The 20,842-nt window shown below is 34.4% G+C and overlaps 2 protein-coding genes across 4 annotated transcripts in view; both read left to right on the plus strand.

Annotated features, from left to right (window-relative positions):
- Positions 1-2,945: 2,945 nt before the first annotated feature.
- On the plus strand, positions 2,946-3,712 carry LOC132555401 (prostatic spermine-binding protein-like). Its single transcript, XM_060219750.1, has 2 exons — positions 2,946-3,188; positions 3,443-3,712. The coding sequence occupies exons 1-2, from the start codon at positions 2,946-2,948 to the stop codon at positions 3,710-3,712; spliced, it is 513 nt and encodes a 170-aa protein (XP_060075733.1).
- Positions 3,713-5,722: 2,010 nt separating this feature from the next.
- LOC132555412 (autism susceptibility gene 2 protein-like) overlaps positions 5,723-20,842 on the plus strand; it is a 229,548-nt gene continuing 214,428 nt past the window's right edge. For all 3 annotated transcript variants that reach the window (XM_060219762.1, XM_060219763.1, XM_060219764.1), the window contains exon 1: positions 5,723-6,087. In XM_060219762.1, the coding sequence (XP_060075745.1) occupies positions 5,866-6,087 (222 nt within the window). In that variant the 5' untranslated portion in view covers positions 5,723-5,865. The remainder of the gene's footprint in view (positions 6,088-20,842) is intronic.

The following is a 20,842-nucleotide window of genomic DNA, read 5'->3' on the forward strand; positions in this document are numbered from 1 at the left end:
TTTACTCTAGACAAACAAAGTGCAACAAGTTGTGATTTCACAATAATGACAATCCATCCAAAGATGCATATCATTAGATGATGTCAGTGATGATGAGATAGACGACAGACTATCATTAGATGATGTCAGCGCTAATGAGATAGAGGACAGGGTATCATTAGATGATGTCAGTGATGATGAGAGAGAGGACAGGGTATCATTAGATGATGTCAGTGATGATGAGAGAGAGGACAGGGTATCATTAGATGATGTCAGTGATGATGAGAGAGAGGACAGGGTATCATTAGATGATGTCAGTGATGATGAAATAGAGGACAGACTATCATTAGATGATGTCAGTGATGATGAAATAGAGGACAGACTATCATTACATGATGTCAGTGATGATGAGAGAGAGGACAGGGTATCATTAGATGATGTCAGTGATGATGAAATAGAGGACAGACTATCATTAGATGATGTCAGTGATGATGAGAGAGAGGACAGGGTATCATTAGATGATGTCAGTGATGATGAAATAGAGGACAGGGTATCATTAGATGATGTCAGTGATGATGAAATAGAGGACAGACTATCATTAGATGATGTCAGTGATGATGAGAGAGAGGACAGGGTATCATTAGATGATGTCAGTGATGATGAAATAGAGGACAGGGTATCATTAGATGATGTCAGTGATGATGAAATAGAGGACAGACTATCATTAGATGATGTCAGTGATGATGAAATAGAGGACAGACTATCATTAGATGATGTCAGTGATGATGAAATAGAGGACAGACTATCATTAGATGATGTCAGTGATGATGAGAGAGAGGACAGACTATCATTAGATGATGTCAGTGATGATGAGATAGAGGACAGGGTATCATTAGATGATGTCAGTGATGATGAGATAGAGGACAGGGTATCATTAGATGATGTCAGTGATGATGAGAGAGAGGACAGGGTATCATTAGATGCTGACAGTGATGATGAGAGAGAGGAAAGAGTATCACTAGATGATGTCAGTGATGATGAAATAGACGACAGACTATCATTAGATGATGACAGTGATGATGAGAGAGAGGACAGGGTATCATTAGATGATGACAGTGATGATGAAATAGAGGACAGACTATCATTAGATGATGTCAGTGATGATGAGATAGAGGACAGACTATCATTAGATGATGACAGTGATGATGAGATAGAGGACAGGGTGTCATTAGCAAGTTGGCAAATGTAGATGGATAAGTTTGTTTTATTTACAAAGATACTGTGTAAATTACATCAGAGCTTCACTACGCCTCCTATCAACACAGAGAACACAACTTACACTACAGTATAAAGAAATGTATCCTTTCCCTGGCTGACTTTTGAGTCACTGAAATGTACTATCTGTGGTCCAGATCACAAAGAGAAAAATTCCTTTTTTGTCAGTCAACAGATTTATCTGTACTCTACCCAAAGAAAAACTAGGCAATACTTTTCATTTCCATGGTAAGTGAGTTTTTACAGGTCTAAGGGGTTGGGAATAATGTCTATTTAGAAACAGAATTGTCTTATTTTGGCTGCTTTTACAGAGGATAAATTCCAGATGGCCCTACCCCACTTCTGAATCTGTGCTTAAACACTTGTATTTTGCAGACAACATTCATCACAGGGGAACATTAGAGAACATTGTAACAAGGTGCAAAAAACATAAAAAACTAGAAATAAAACAGAATTTAAGAGAAATGTCTGATGATAAAACACTACATCAATGTAATACAAGTTTACTATATACTCTGACCAGTACTAAATCCCTGGTGAGTTACTTCGGAGTATCTGTATCAAACAAATAAAAGTACAATCAGATAACAGTGTGTGATGGACCAATAGGTTTTGTCAGGAAATCCAATCTAACAGGCAAGCTAATCTACAATATCAAGGAATACTGTGATAATGACAAGGAGACAACAAATTACATCATGATGGAAACGATGAGAGAGAGGAAAGAGTATCATAAGATGATGACAGTGATGATGAGAGAAAGGACAGGGTATCATTAGATGATGACAGTGATGATGAGAGAGAGGACAGGGTATCACTAGTTGATGACAGTGAGGATGAGAGAGAGGATAGGATGATGATGATGATGATGATGAGAGAGAGGACAGGGTATCATTAGATGATGACAGTGATGATGAGAGACAGGATAGGGTATCATTAGATGATGACAGTGATGATGAGAGAGAGGACAGCTTATCATTAGATAATGTCAGTGATGATGATGATGATGATGATGATGATGATGATGATGATGATGATGATGATGATGATGATGATGATGATGATGATGAGAGAGAGGACAGGGTATCATTAGATGATGACAGTGATGATGAGAGAGAGGATAGGGTATCATTAGATGATGACAGTAATGATGAGAGAGAGGATAGGGTATCATTAGATGATGACAGTGATGATGAGAGAGAGGACAGGGTATCATTAGATGATGACAGTGATGATTAGAGAGAGGATAGGGTATCATTAGATGATGACAGTAATGATGAGAGAGAGGATAGGGTATCATTAGATAATGTCAGTGATGATGATGATGATGATGATGATGATGATGATGATGATGATGATGATGATGATGATGATGATGCGAGAGAGGACAGGGTATCATTAGATAATGACAGTGATGATGATGATGAGAGGACAGAATATCATATTAGATGATGACAGTGATATTGAGAGAGAAGACAGGGTATCATTAGACGATGACAGTAATGATGAGAGAGAGGACATAGTATCACTAGATGATGACAGTGATGATAAGAGAGAGGACAGAGTATCACTAGATGATGACAGTGATGATAAGAGAGAGGAAAGGGTATCATTAGATGATGACAGTGATGATGAGAGAGAGGACAGGGTATCACTAGATGATGACAGTGATGATGATGATGATGATGATGATGAGAGAGAGAGAGGACAGGGTATCATTAGATGATGACAGTGATGATGTGAGAGAGGACAGGGTATCACTAGATGATGATGATGATGATGAGAGAGAGGAAAGAGTATCATTAGATGATGACAGTGATGATGAGAGAGAGGACAGGGTATCACTAGATGATGACAGTGATGATGATGATGATGATGAGAGAGAGGACAGGGTATCATTAGATGATGACAGTGATGATGAGAGAGAGGACAGGGTATCACTAGATAATGTCAGTGATGATGATGATGATGATGATGATGATGATGATGATGATGATGATGATGATGATGATGAGATAGAGGACTGTGTATCATTAGATGATGATGATGATGATGATGATGATGATGATGATGATGATGATGATGATGATGATGATGATGAGAGAGAGGACAGAATATCATAAGATGATGACAGGGATGATGAGAAAGAGGACAGGGTATCATTAGATGATGACAGTGATGATGAGAGAGAGGACAGAGTATCATATTAGATGATGACAGTGATATTGAGAGAGAAGACAGGGTATCATTAGACGATGACAGTAATGATGAGAGAGAGGACAGAGTATCACTAGATGATGACAGTGATGATAAGAGAGAGGACAGAGTATCACTAGATGATGACAGTGATGATGATGATGATGAGAGAGAGGACAGGGTATCATTAGATGATGACAGTGATGATGAGAGAGAGGACAGGGTATCATTAGATGATAATAGTGATGATATTATTAGATAATGATACATGATGAACACATATTTATTCCAATTAAAAAGATTGTTTTATAAGTGATGTTTACAATAGGTAAGAATGACGATGAAAATAAAATGATATAATAGATGTTGATAATGGATACAGAAGTATTTAAGTCCTCATAAGTCTATGTATTACACCTGACAACATTGATAATGCTTATGATGATGTAAATGATACCGAAGATGATGACATCCATTACTGGGAACAGTCACAATTCCTATGTGACAAATTTGAAGATTATTTTGATACCTGAAGCCTAGGTTACGTAACATCTGGTTGTCGGGTAAAATGATGACAATGGGAAAAGTTTTGTAACTCAATGCAAATTTCATTGATTTGTCTCTTTTGTAGACATCTGTGTGTATAAACTTGGAAGTGATGTATTTATGAATAAATAATTACCCCAATACATGTCACTAATTAAACACACCCAGAAATTGTTACAAGTGTTTGAAAAAAATGACAAGCAGATTTCCACAAATAGTTCATCATTTATAAGAGAGAAAACATCATATTATTACTCTTGTTAAAGAGCTCTGTAATAGTGAAATCTACACACCAATAACATCAATAGTAATAAACAAGTATATGATATTATTGCCAGATTGTGACAGTCTATTCTAGGGAAAACTTTTAACAGCCTTTAAACTTTATTATCTGATGAATTTAAAGCCATGTTGAAGCAATAAAGATTGACTATTACCTGAAAAGTTTCTCATTATATATTCTATATGTGATTTGTATTTTTTTGTTTTAAATATTAAAAAAATATCACTTTCATAGCACCATAAAAGTCTTTACAAATTTATATAATTACATATGTATGTTCCTAACTTGTTATAGGACAATATAAAGTTTGCCTTGTAGAACCTTAATATGTTTCAGAAAAAAACAGAAACAAAGAAAATTTTTGAAACCTTGTTAGAAAGTGTAAAAAGGAAGAAAATTAGGTAATGTATGATTTCTACTATGTATGTATGCTATAAAAATACATCTGTGTATGATTTTTGCACATTCCAGAACAAAAGTTTATTCTGTACTTTAGTAGGTAATATGCGTCAGAGCTTTGCACTTTTAATCAAGCCTACCTTGTGTAAGTTTTCGAAACTTCGTAATTAAACATTTGTATATTGTGATCTTCATAACCATTCTGTTTACTTGACTGTTTAAATTAACAACTATAGATGAGGTAGGATCATGTTAAGGAGTCAAATTTCAAAAAAAAAAAAAAAATGGTGGGGGGGGGGGGGAGGTTGAAATCAGCTAAGTTTCAGAAACAGGTGTTGTAATTATTATTCATAACTTGAAGATAATGTTTCCATTTTTGTATTTTTAAGTTTGTTCATTGTGTGTTTTTGTGTTTTTTTTATCACACTTTATTGTATATATTAAACATGAAAGCAAATATTTTTTGTAAATTTATTTAACTTTAAGTAATGAAATTAAGTTAGAAACATACCAAATTCTGTTGTCCCATGTACTTAAAACGTTGACAGCCTTCACTCAATAAGAAAATGATAAGATCTCATTACATTTAAAATCTCTCAAAAAAGGTAAATAAAAACAGGTGACAAAAGTAAAGGATATAACATACAGAAGAATGCAATAATTCATATTACTTTACATTATAATTTTTAAATGTCGAAAGTAAAAAAAATCGAATTATTTCATTAATAGATTTATTAGATGTCCCGACAACTTCATTAGTTCATAGCCAGAGGTGATTTAAAAGGTCTATACTATCGATACACGGTCTACATGTGTGTGTACAAGACGATTACAATAACTTTAACATAGTTACCAAATAGTTATTATATCTATATAATCAAATTCCACCGAAGTTACCGAAATATTCCACTTTCTATCTAGCGCGAACTATAGTACCGTACTAGTTTTGCGTTGTACGCGGATGAACATATGCCCATATCAATTGAGTGGTTCGGCCATATTGTATGCTCCGCCATTTCAAACACGGCGGCCTGTGTACATATCGAGCTCCGAGATTTCAGTGGATTCTTACCTTCCCTAGCCTATATTGTTCGCCAGGATTACGTATAGTTCATGTTTATTATCTAGTGTGTGCAATGCGGGTTTAATATTTGTGTATCAGGTCCTGTTGAATCGTGGAGATTTCGATGGAGACCGCGGTCGAGACCAAGAAACACCAGCGATTCACAAAACGCCGGGAGAGGAAGACAACCGCGGACGCTAGTGGAGATGAAATGGACGACTCGCCGTCTCGGCCGAGCAAAGACAAACGCTCGAAGCCCAGGCGGAAGAAACACAACACGATATGCGAGGAAGATATTATAGACGGATTTGCTATTATAAGTTTCAAAACCTTCGAGGATCTTGAGGTATGTAAACTATTGGTTCTGATTACAAACCGCCTCAGCCGTAATCATAGCAGCATCCAGTACGGGGTCTATCTTTGCTACCCTAATTGATTAGGGGGATTCACATGCATTTGTGCATTTCCGTTCGAGTTGGAAACAATTGATTCTAACTCGCTATTGCCAGTTATTGTCTGTGATGTTTATTATGTGTATATACCGTTATAAAGCATGTAAACATTTTTTTTCGAATTACCACTGACGAAATGGGTTGGCCAATCGTTAACCCGGGCCCCACTGTTGACACTGGCTGGGTTGGTAGCGAGCGCGGGTGTTGGAATCACATGGCGGGGGCACCTTACAGGCAGCGATGCACGTGGGGTCATGGGTCTCCATGTAATGACCATTATAACATATAATCCACATTCGATTTATAACTTGACACGTGTGAATCAAACTTGAAAAATGTCTTTGTTGTTTACCTTTAGTGTTCAATGACAGAGGCCCTATCCCTAAGTATGGTAGTTTGATTGTCAATCAGATAACCGAAATGTCCTTATATTTATTGTTCAGTCACAAATTTTCAGTCTTATTAAATTTATAATTTGTTTAAATTGATACAATGACAACAGTAGAGTTGGTTAAACATTGTATCAGATTGAACACTGTAGGGATTTACTGGTTACTTAAACAATGTTTAACTTTGTTGGCTTTGATGTACAAATTGGTTATTATAATGACATGCATGGTTTTTATGTTGTTACATTTTTTTAATTTGTTTTGACAGGTCAGAATAATGATTTTGTTTTTCAGACAAGATCTGATTTATCTACTGAAACCTTTTTGCTTAATCACCAGTGTTTATAGTTTGCATGGAAACAGCAATGTTATTTATACAGATACGTATCTACTGGCTTAATCTCACTACTTACTCATATGACAACGATGGCACATTAATGATTTAAGAATTTCTTTTTTTTTTGAGCATTTTTTAGCAGGTGTATATCTTAGGTTTCTTACTTTCTGTTTTATCCTCCTGTGTTACATATTACTTCAGACAACATTCTATTTTTTTCAGCTCTGACATTTTGATAATGAAATATATTTAATACATTTTACAGACTTTCAGTAAAGATAGGCACATATGTTTATATATTGGTTCGACTTGTGTTATCTTTTGAATGAAGCACCTGGGAAATCTGCTGAGCCACATGCATTTATTTACCTTACAAATATGACAAACATACATATATATATAATCAAATATTTGTACGAGCTTTACGACGTTATAGTGATTAATTTCTTCTCCTTATGCTGTTCAGGTTTGTGGTTTTATTTAAGTTATGAAATCAATGGCACATAATGTCCTGCAACATTGTGTTGTTTTGCTGATGTACCTTTATATGTTACGGTCGATTGACTCGGTATGTTCCACGAACGTTTGGCCGTTACACACAGACTGACCAGCCCTGTGAGCTATAGATTATCACAAATGGATATATAAACATCCAGCTTGCTTGATTTCAGGTTTAAATCCTTGCCTTCCTATTTTCCAATCTTGTACATGAATAAGACAAAAACACATTTTCATATTTTGTACATAACATTTTCCTACCTTGTATACAGACTAGCCTATGTTACATTTGCCTGTTTAATACACAAATCAGACTATATAACATATTCCTGTGTCTTGTACACAAATTAGGCTATATAACATATTCCTGTGTCTTGTACACAAATCAGACTATATAACATATTCCTGTGTCTTGTACAAATTACAGATATACAGATTTGGCTATATAACATATTCCTGTGTCTTGTACACAGATTTGGCTATATAACATATTCCTGTGTCTTGTATACAGATTTGGCTATATAACATATTCCTGTGTCTTGTACACAAATTTGGCTATATAACATATTCATGTGTCTTGTATACAGATTTGGCTATATAACATATTCATGTGTCTTGTATACAAATTTGGCTATATAACATATTCCTGTGTCTTGTATACAGATTTGGCTATATAACATATTCCTGTGTCTTGTATACAAATTTGGCTATATAACATATTCCTGTGTCTTGTATACAGATTTGGCTATATAACATATTCCTGTGTCTTGTATACAGATTTGGCTATATAACATATTCCTGTGTCTTGTATACAAATTTGGCTATATAACATATTCCTGTGTCTTGTATACAAATTTGGCTATATAACATATTCCTGTGTCTTGTACACAGATTTGGCTATATAACATATTCCTGTGTCTTGTACACAGATTTGGCTATATAACATATTCCTGTGTCTTGTATACAGATTTGGCTATATAACATATTCATGTGTCTTGTATACAGATTTGGCTATATAACATATTCATGTGTCTTGTATACAGATTTGGCTATATAACATATTCCTGTGTCTTGTATACAGATTTGGCTATATTACATTCTATCCTCTAATACATGAATCAGGCTTTACTACATCTGACTATCTTTTATAAAGATTGAGCTGTGTTAAAATATTTGGCTGTACATATACTTTACACTTCACACAATAACAGTGTAATCTTATATTGCAGCATTTTATACATATGAACAACATTGCTAAAATGTTACGGTCAATTTGTTTGTTGATTTATTGAATCTGCAGTTTTGATTATAGAAATGCACACTGTGTAAAGAATGTATTTCACAAGGGTTTTTGTAAACAAATTTCCATCTGTTGGACTGCATTAATATTGTGTCTGGTATTGGCAAAAAAAAATGTTAAATAAGATTTTCACAACATGGTATAAAGTAATACTAAATATTTTTGATTTCTAGCCAAACAGAAGTCCTGGCAACTAGGATGCTAGACATACCATCTTGTTTACACAATATGTGTTAAACAAATAGCCTTCATACTGTGAACCAATTCATCATAGTTGTGGCAATGGATTGTCACAATTTTTAAGTGGTCATACATTTTCATGAAGTCTTTTATTTTATATCAGTTTTACTTGAAAAAATAAAGCGTTACCATGGCAAATGATTTTCATGATTGTCTTGTGTAATATAACAAAACATAAATAAGTGATTTTTTGCAAACCTACATCAGTTTAATAGCATGTGTGACCTTTGTCATTTACCAACTGGTTTGTAATGAATCAATGTGGGTAAGCATCAGTACCTGGAGGATTCATCAGGATAGGAATGAACAAGTACTACTCGATCATATAACACAGTTAGTAAATACATAACGCAGATATAGATCAATAATAACAGTTATCAGATATAACACAGCTGGATATAGAACCATGATAACATTGTAACCAGTGGTGATGTGACAAAGTCTTACATTGTTAGTAACAATGCTATATCACACAGTTACAATGTTCCATCAGTGGTGATGTGACAAAGTCTTACTTTGTTGCTAACAATGCTATATCACACAGTTACAATGTTCCACCAGTGGTGATGTGACAAAGTCTTACTTTGTTGCTAACAATGCTATATCACACAGTTACAATGTTCCATCAGTGGTGATGTGACAAAGTCTTACTTTGTTGCTAACCATGCTATATCACACAGTTACAATGTCCCACCAGTAGTGATGTGACAAAGTCCTACTTTGTTGATTATTAATAACAAAGTTATCACACAATAACAGTATACCATCAGAACATGGAGATATGAAATATTCACTGTGTTTAACACATTAACACAGTAACTGATTCCTCACATGATATAAGTATCTAGCATAAAAACCCAGTGTTGTGTAGATTATGTATATTAGTGTCAGTTAATCTCATAATAACACAAACACATTGTCATTTACATGTAACTACATGATATTGCCAGCGACCTGTTATCCACTTATCTAGGATGATACAAATCCAGCAGGTGAGAATGAATTCTGTGAGAGTGTTTAGAAAGAAATGTGTGTGGGGAGTTGGAAGTAAAGGGGATGGTATTTTATATCCATTGTATTTGATGGGTAGGGGAGACTGAGATGTGTGAGGGGTCAGGGACATGCTCGGCATGGTTGTAGATAGGTTTTAGAGGATGGGGTGGGAGATAGGGGAGATGTTGTGTGTGGGAATGTATTTGTGGGAGGATGCAGAAGAAACTGTATGTTTGGGTTTAGTAGAGGATAAATATGATTGGTTGTTTGTGTTGGATGTGTAGAGCAGTGTGTAGGATGAAGTTTAAAAGATATGTGGATTGGGATAAGACATACTTGTATTGATATAATATATACCTCGATTTATTTCATACAATAACATGTTTGCCCTTAAACGCTTACAATGAAATCTTGTTAATTTGAATATTGATATCTATACATTCCTTTCTCTAGTCACAGGTGATATAGAAAACCCTGTGAATAATGTAGCCATGCTGGTGCTTCAGTACAGGATAGAAATTGAATCTGCTGATTTACATATACACATTACTATGTGCATATTTCACAGCTGAGTGGTTGAAAGATGCTGAAGAGATTTTGAACCCTTAAAGCTGTCGCTAATGCATTGTAATTGGCAAAAACTAGATAATGTTTCTTTTGTTGGAATGGCTGTATGTGTTGCTACGTACATTACAAGAACGGATATCTCACAACATATTAATTAGATGTTGTTAATGACTTCAACTACACTTCCAGTGTATGAAGTCTTATCAATGAAGTTGGGATGAAAAAGTGGTGTTACCACCTCACAATGCAGAGCAGTTGATTGGCTGCTTCTACAGATAATTAACAAAAGGATTAAGCCCACTTATGTAATACACAGCCTTCAGAAAAAGAAGATTAATAGCCAGTATTAACTTTTTACGTAGGCACAAGGTCATGCTGAAAGATAATCTATCATCATTTCTATTGTGTCCCTCACTTTTATAACAGTGTTCCCTCACAAACTTGTGTTAAGTAAAGCTATAAAGTTGTAGCTCCAATTTCAATGTAAATGATTGAAAAGTTAGCTAGTGATGGGTACATATCTCAGCTCTTGGTTTGTATTGTCAGATCAGGTCATGCAATGAAAAATACATCATTTTAGAATGTTTTAAGAAAAGGAAATTGATTTCTTACTCATCCATATTTATCTCTTATTGAAGTATCATATTGCTTCATTAAATAAGAAAATATATATGCATACATAGATGCAAATGATAAATTAGCCGCACCAAACAAATTATATATGATTTATTTCATTTTAAGAAAAGGGATTGAAACTTTTGAAAATTGTTTATATCATTTGTACTTTTTTACTGATTGAATCGAAACACAGGAAGTAGTGTTTCAAGAAGATAACTATGAAGTGATGAAATGGCAAAACACATCTTAATTGTAACCCTGCCTCGTTCAATGGGTATTACAAAGAAATCCTCTTGATTCCATGCAAGTACATTTTAAATGTTTGTATTAACCACTAATGCTGATAGAACCAGATTAAACTGTCTAAACAGTAAAAATTATACAAATAAACAGGAAGTTGTGTTCAGGATAGATAACTCTCTTTTACAGGAAGTCATTGAAATGCTATCATTGCCATTGACAGGCCTGTTATAATAATGTATACTGTATGTTTAGAATTGCTTGAGATTTGTTTACATGTGTAAAACGGAGAAAGTTGGCAGTCAGTGGAGATGGTTTAAATGTTGTAAGCTGATATTAATTTGAGTAGAGAAAGTGTTGTGTTTAGTGGCATGTGTAGACTGTGTCAATATTGAATTATTTGGTGTAGAAGAGATGTCTGTTGACACTTCTAAATCTTGTTAGAATTATGGCTAGGAGGTGGAGTTCAAGTCACAGTTTAGCTAGTGCTTTATTTTTAGTGGTATCTGAAAAGCATCAACTCCAATCTATATACATTCCACACAAAATATATGCCCACACTAAACTGGTCTGTTTAATCACAGACTTAGATAATATACAGACACAGAATTTGAATATTGATCTAAAAAATGTGCAGCAAAAATAAATTGATGTAAATAGAATGACTGCTTGAATAGAGCAGATTGCAGTTGTAGAATCTTGAAAATGTTAAAAGTGGTCAGAAATATGTAGCTCTTGTAAATCATATTGTTTACGAATAAATGTAAACCAGACACATAGACTCAGTAATCTGGCTTGTAAGATTAAAAATATGAATTGTTCTTTGGAACTAAACTCCTACTACTACTGTGATAAAGGCTGCCTGTCTTTACACCGAGTGGCTAGCCCATTGATAACATTCTATGTACTTGCAGACAAAGGTTTGGTTCAAAGCATTGCTTTTTGTCTACCTAGACCGCACAGGAGTCTTTACCCTCCTGTCCATAATATCAATCAGACATAGCAACCTCTCCAAAAGCTTGTCAAAATGTTTCTGATTTGTTTTCATTTTAATTTTGTCAAATAACAGTTTTTTTGGGTTTTTTTTTCATAACAACAGGTAAAACTTGTTTTTGGCTGTAAGTAATAATAATAATAAAACCCCTAAAATGAATACAGTCGGCTTGTTAGTGAGGTTGTTGAGAAATGTCTGGCTGTGTAGTACTGTTGAAAGCTATTCCTTGTGTATGACATGGATATACCTAATTTAATGGTCTGTGACATTTAAAAGTGTCGGGGTGAGTCATTAGTAGTGTCTCTCCATTAAAAAGATTTTTTTGTATAGAACGGGATAGAGGTATGATACAGTGTGGGAGAGAATAAGGAGTGCCAGCTCCATACATCACATAGTGGTCTTCAAGATGTGTAGTCATGGCTGTGATAAACTCCCTGTCTCTTACAGATTTAACATGTTCATTACTAATAATAACGGGGTAATATTTTTATAAACATGTATCTTGGCCTGTTTTAATTACAGGTAATGTTGTTAACACCTGTACCTCGATCTTTTAGAACCCTGTGTATAGAAGCCTAAACTACACTATTAATCTTGATGTTCAATTTATCCCTCAATGTTGGTCGACAATTTTGTGTCTAGAAACTATCTCAGAAGTATCAAAATTACTGGGATTTTACATGACGACAGACTTTACTGGTGTTGATGATTGATGGAGTTTTGTTGAAAGACCACTCATTTTATCTCGCAACTCTAATCGGTTGTGATTCTCCACTAACATGAAATCTTAAGCAGTTATTGAGGTTTCTAGCAGAGCTAAAGAGGGATTAAACCAAAAGGTTTAAAAAACTAATTTTAGGGAAATTAGCATGAACTGCATTACCGTAATATTTGGTTCTCAACTGGATATGTAATGTTAATGTATCGAACAAAATGTACTGACTGATTGATTAATTTTATTGATCAATTTCATTGATTGATTGACTATTACTAGACTGCAAGACCAAGGTTTCTTAAAATGGTTGATGGAAAGTAATTGTTAAATACTTGTTTGTTTTATTTGCCTGAAATAGTCATCAATCAAAACACATGTAGATCTTAAACAACACTTAATAATTAAATAACACTTTAAAAAGTCTGTGTACATCTCAAATTTGGCCAGGTAATTGAAGCAACACACTTACTCCTGTAAGTTAAAACCTCAGGGTTATATAGATATGGTGTGGTGTATCCGTGTGATTTGAGTTGGTAGTATGTATTAGGTATGATTACCTGTAGTTACACTTTTAGGATTACCTGGGCTACAAGAGTGGCCTAGCCACTTCTATATTGACTGTGTATACACTATCATGATTATTGAACATCTGAAGGGTCAGGTTTTGATTTCTTAAACGTGTTGGCTGTTACCTGTGAAAAAAAAACCTACTAAACACAATCGTCGTAAAATATTATTGTCTGAAGTTGTAACCTTGCGCGAATTTTTGATCCTCTATGATCATTTGTGTGTAAACCAACAGGGACACAATGTATTTCTATTCACCTGTGTAAACAGGTGTGTACATATTCACCTTCACATTAAGAAAACAAGAGAAATTGACTATAACCTTCTGTAATGTTAAGGTCCTTTACTCTAACTCCACCCTACAATGATGTAGTGGATTTTGTATTACTGTTTATGATTAACAAATACGCAGAGAACATTTCTCAGTGCAAAATGCCCCATCAATTAACACTTACAATATCAATATTTTTGGCTTTTCCAGGCCTGACCATACTAAGTCGTTAAAGCAGAATCGTTATACAAAATTGAGAGATTCTGTAAGGAAATTGGCAATTTAGACTTATTTGCTGTTTGATGTGGTAGATCCAGCTTCAATATAATACACATATATTACTTCAGCATAACTTCCCATCAACGCACTCACCCACAACTACTGAGGCTTTTTCAGGATCCAATAAGGAAATCACATCAATTAATTCTGTTTATTTCTAATTTGCAGCCAATTTTTACCCTTTTTGATGTAATTCTCTTACAAAGCTTTTGTCAATTGGTGTTTTCGATGATTTTATCAGGTTTCAATATTCACAAACTTATAGTGAATGAGATTGAATTAGTGGCATAAAGATATCAGGTTGTTCTTTTTCTGGGGTTGACAAGAGGGACACCAAAAGTGGAAAACAAAGCACAAGAAAGAAATAGAGCAAACATAGAAGTGAAAGAAAAAGTAACAGAGCTAAATATTTAAATGTGAAAATGGGTAAACTTAATTACTCGGTTCATTTATGATTTTAAAAATGTAACCATCAGGAAGTAGATACCATGAATTATCCATAACATGGCTACAGGGCTGAGTAGATGGGAAGTAATTTATATAACTCAGCATGTGTAAAGCTTAATGTGTGTGTAGTAATGCTGAGAAATTTGGTTAGAATTTTTATCTTAGTACACTGTACTGTAAAAGAACTTTTGATCAGCATATTGGATGAATATCAAGATGTTGAATTTAATTTTGTGTCTAGAAATTGAAATAATATTTAAATGTTGGAGTGAAATGATTTCATTATGATTAAATAAAGTCTGCTATTTTATGTAATTAAATAATGTGATGGAATATGATACTAATTCTTGTTTTACTGACAAAAATAGCCAGTTTCCCCTGGAAACAAAATGTGCTATTTTCCCATAATGAAGAATGATCAGGGATTTCTTCCTATTACTTCATTTCCTAGTAAATACAGACACACGTCAGCTTTACTTTTAAATGTCTAGTTGGCTGTGAAATCTTTTTACTTCCTTCGTAAGGATGTTGCCTTAACTTTATATATGGTAAACCTTCGGTCCGGTCGAACAAAATCAATTTAAAATTGCTGAACCTGTTATACAGAATCATGCAAGTGAAAACAATTTATAGTTCGAAATATCAGGGTCGACATTGCCAAATATCATGTGAAAGAGTCTAAAAGTGTCCTTGCAGGGCAGGAAACAAATGGTTGGAAATGGCATTTTCTGGGGGGATCAATTACAAAATACATATCTTTTGACACATTACATTGTAACACATGTTAAGGGACTGTCGTAAAAATACAGGTTTCATTTTGATCTTCATAACTTTGGATTCCATTACGAAGAAACCAGTCCAGTACAAAACACATTTCTGCTTGTGTCTTGACATGATTATCATAAAAAAATTTGAAGTGAAACAATATTGTTCTTTGACAGAACACATGGCGACATAACAGGGTCAGTATATATTTAACGATCGCTTAGCTTGTAATACAGAGTCGGGGCCTCTAGTTGTGTCAGCTGTCAAGCTCACGTTGTTACCACAAGATGTGAAATAAATCACACTACACATCAATACTAATTAAGAGACATGTATGTGTAAATTCTGATGCTATCAAATGCTTACAATGTTTATTTACTGCATGCAACCCACAGTGTTTAACGTCGATGTGAATAGTGACCACATGGAGCGATTATTACGACGCCAATGCTTTTATCAATAGTAATATGTGCGGTCTCGTGTGGTCTCGTGAAATGTTGAGACAATTTGAAATGTAAGTGCAACAAACTAGAAACAGTTCTAGTTATCGCTCAACAGAAAAATCATTGTTTTTGTTGAAAAAATCATGTTTAACGTGTTGAAATTGCCCGCCAATTACAGCTGACCTGATGTTTACAAGAGGAAAGGTGAAAATTTACATGTTAATTAGAAAAATAAGACAGTGGTTATGTTATTTGTAAAACATACTTAAATCCAATTAAAATTCATTATAGGAGAATTTATGGTTGACAACAGGTACTATATATATATATTTAGACAGTAATATATTAGGACAGTATGTCATAGATCTTACCTGGTGACAGTTATATGCATAATTACCTTACAGGTAATGATCACAATGAAGAAAAAACAACCCGTAAGGTTTTTTCTTCTTTTTTATTTTGGGCTTTTGCAGATGTGACTTTACCGCTTCATTGTCAAAAAATTTTTTAAAAAAAACTTAGATATTTTGAAAGTTGGTAATTCACATAAATTGATTTAGTGTATAGTGTAGTTAGATATTGATACTTAGATTTTTCTATTGTAGACTTATTCGTCATATTTCTCTCCATTTGACAGATACACTCAACATACATCATTCTAATTTACATTGTATTAACCAGCTGATTCTGTGAACGAGGCAGTAATTATTTCATGTTTAATTATTTTGGCTGCCAGTAATTGGTATAATGTAGTGGGCACTTGTGATATTGTTGGTGTAGTCAGATAAATGGTATAAAGTTTTACTGATTTATCTTGTGATGTTGTTGGTGTTGTCAGATAAATGGTATAAAGTTTTACTGGGTTATCTGGTGATATTGTTGGTGTTGTCAGATAAATGGTATAAAGTTTTACTGGGCTATCTTGTGATGTTGTTGGTGTTGTCAGATAAATGGTATAAAGTTTTACTGGGTTATCGTGTAATATTGTTGGTGTTGTCTGATAAATGGTATAAAGTTTTACTGGGTTATCGTGTGATATTGTTGGTGTTGTCAGATAAAAGGTATAAAGTTTTACTGGGCTATCTTGTATCAGATAAATGGTAAAGTTTTATGGGTTATCGTGTGATATTGTTGGTGTTGTCAGATAAATGGTATAAAGTTTTACTGGGCTATCTTGTGATGTTGTTGGTGTTGTCAGATAAATGGTATAAAGTTTTACTGGGTTATCGTGTAATATTGTTGGTGTTGTCAGATAAATGGTGTAAAATTTTACCGGGTTATCTTGTGATATTGTTGGTGTAGTCAGATAAATGGTATAATTGTTGGTGCTGCCAGATAAATGGTATAATTTTATTTTACTGGGCTATCTTGGATATTGTTGGTGTCAGATAAATGGTATAAAGTTTTACTGGGTTATCTGGTGATGTTGTTGGTGTGTCAGATAAATGGTATAAAGTTTTACTTGTGATGTTGGGTTTGTCAGATAAATGGTATAAAGTTTTACTGGGTTATCGTGTAATATTGTTGGTGTTGTCAGATAAATGGTGTAAAATTTTACCGGGTTATCTTGTGATATTGTTGGTGTAGTCAGATAAATGGTATAAAGTTTTACTGGGTTATCGTGTGATGTTGTTGGTGTTGTCAGATAAATGGTATAAAGTTTTACTGGGTTATCTGGTGATATTGTTGGTGTTGTCAGATAAATGGTATAAAGTTTTACTGGGCTATCTTGTGATATTGTTGGTGCTGCCAGATAAATGGTATAAAGTTTTACTGGGCTATCTTGTGATATTGTTGGTGCTGCCAGATAAATGGTATAAAGTTTTACTGGGCTATCTTGTGATGTTGTTGGTGTAGTCAGATAAATGGTATAAAGTTTTACTGATCTATCTTGTGATGTTGTTGGTGTTGTCAGATAAATGGTATAAAGTTTTACTGGGCTATCTTGTGATGTTGTTGGTGTTGTCAGATAAATGGTATAAAGTTTTACTGGGTTATCGTGTGATATTGTTGGTGTTGTCAGATAAATGGTATAAAGTTTTACTGGGCTATCTTGTGATGTTGTTGGTGTTGTCAGATAAATGGTATAAAGTTTTACTGGGTTATCGTGTGATATTGTTGGTGTAGTCAGATAAATGGTATAAAGTTTTACTGGGCTATCTTGTGATATTGTTGGTGCTGCCAGATAAATGGTATAAAGTTTTACTGGGTTATCGTGTGATGTTGTTGGTGTTGTCTGATAAATGGTATAAAGTTTTACTGGGTTATCGTGTGATATTGTTGGTGTAGTCAGATAAATGGTATAAAGTTTTACTGGGCTATCTTGTGATATTGTTGGTGCTGCCAGATAAATGGTATAAAGTTTTACTGGGCTATCTTGTGATATTGTTGGTGCTGCCAGATAAATGGTATAAAGTTTTACTGGGTTATCGTGTGATATTGTTGGTGTAGTCAGATAAATGGTATAAAGTTTTACTGGGCTATCTTGTGATATTGTTGGTGCTGCCAGATAAATGGTATAAAGTTTTACTGGGCTATCTTGTGATATTGTTGGTGCTGCCAGATAAATGGTATAAAGTTTTACTGGGTTATCGTGTGATATTGTTGGTGTAGTCAGATAAATGGTATAAAGTTTTACTGGGTTATCGTGTGATATTTTTTGGTGTAGTCAGATAAATGGTATAAAGTTTTACTGGGCTATCTTGTGATATTGTTGGTGCTGCCAGATAAATGGTATAAAGTTTTACTGGGCTATCTTGTGATATTGTTGGTGCTGCCAGATAAATGGTATAAAGTTTTACTGGGTTATCTGGTGATATTGTTGGTGTTCTGATAATTGATATAATGCTTTGTTGGTATATGAATTTGTGATATTATTTGTGTATTAGAGGGAAGAATCTGGGGTTGAGTAAGGTATGTTTAACAAGACAGACTGTATCCTGTCTAAAGAATACTTGTGCAATATATGTCTTGATGAAAGAATCTGCTGGTGGACAAACAGCATGACAACACGATCTAGGTAAATTTACTATTGACCTGTCCAATTGCCTTCAATGACTTCTAGGGGGATTTGTGCCCATACAAATCACATCCCATGATGCAATGCTGCTACCACTGGTTTTGTCACATTCTACCATGCGGTTATTGATATAAAATTCCCCATGGCATCAAAAAACCAGGCTTATTCACATCTGAGTGATAAAATGTGTATCATTGCTTGTCAGAGAAGAGCAGAGGTGCAATTGTTGCATAGAAAACATGTTGGAGGTATTGGAAGACTGACATTGACAGTTCACTGTAAATTAAATGGTCCAGTGTAAATCTGTAGAAAAGGAGACGGCACAGAATCTCTGTTTCTATAATTTCATAAAAAAGTAATTCCATGTCACCTCAAACATGTTATTCTAAAAATGTAATCTGTATCAAAACAAAGTTTTTTTAGTCTTAATAAAGGAGCAGATTGCCACAAAAACTAGACAATTTACTTGTCTGTACTGTTGTTTCTTTAGATCATATATATGTATATATAATCACTGATGTTCTATCAGACAGAAATGCCCAGATCTGCCTGTGGCAAGACATTTCAACATGCCGAGTCATTCGTGGCATGACATGCAGTTGGTACCCATTGACCACTGCAGGAGTTGGGTTGACTAGCAACGCCTCAGGAAGGAACGACATTGGACCAACCAACTCCAAACCTGCTACCCAATCGCCATAAACGAGAGATCATCTTGCTACTACATACAGGTCCGGTCATACATACCTGGCAGCTGGTACATCTCAACAACCTAATACAAACTTACAACATACAGCCTTATACACACTTACAACACACAACCTTATACAAACTTACAACATACAGCCTTATACACACTTACAACACACAACCTTATACAAACTTACAACACACAACCCTATACAAACTTACAACATACAGCCTTATACACACTTACAACACACAACCTTATACAAACTTACAACACACAAACTTATACAAACTTACAACACACAACCTTATACACACTTACAACACACAACCTTATACAAACTTACAACACACAACCTTATACAAACTTACAACACACAACCTTATACACACAACCTTATACACACTTACAACACACAACCTTATACACACTTACAACACACAACCTTATACAAACTTACAACACACAACCTTATACACACTTACAACACACCTTATACACACTTATATACAAACACACACAACACACTTACAACACACAACTTACAACACACAACCTTATACACACTTACAACACACAACCTTATACAAACTTACAACACACAACCTTATACAAACTTACAACACACAACCTTATACACACTTACAACACACAACCTTATACAAACTTACAACACACAACCTTATACAAACTTACAACACACAACCTTATACACACTTACAACACACAACCTTATACAAACTTACAACACACAACCTTATACACACTTACAACACACAACCTTATACAAACTTACAACACACACATACACACTTACAACACACAACCTTATACACTTACAACACACAACCTTATACAAACTTACAACACACAACCTTATACAAACTTACAACACACAACCTTATACACACTTACAACACACAACCTTATACAAACTTACAACACACAACCTTATACACACAACCTTATACACACTTACAACACACAACCTTATACACACTTACAACACACAACCTTATACAAACTTACAACACACAACCTTATACAAACTTACAACACACAACCTTATACACACAACCTTATACACACTTACACACACAACCTTATACAAACTTACAACACACAACCTTATACAAACTTACAACACACAACCTTATACACAACACACACACCTTATACACACTTACAACACACAACCTTATACAAACTTACAACACACAACCTTATACACACTTACAACACACAACCTTATACAAACTTACAACACACAACCTTA

Source organism: Ylistrum balloti, unplaced genomic scaffold, assembly GCF_031769215.1.
Source record: "Ylistrum balloti isolate Yb309-2 unplaced genomic scaffold, AGI_CSIRO_Ybal_v1 Utg370484, whole genome shotgun sequence".
NCBI classification, from domain to species: Eukaryota; Metazoa; Mollusca; class Bivalvia; order Pectinida; family Pectinidae; genus Ylistrum; species Ylistrum balloti.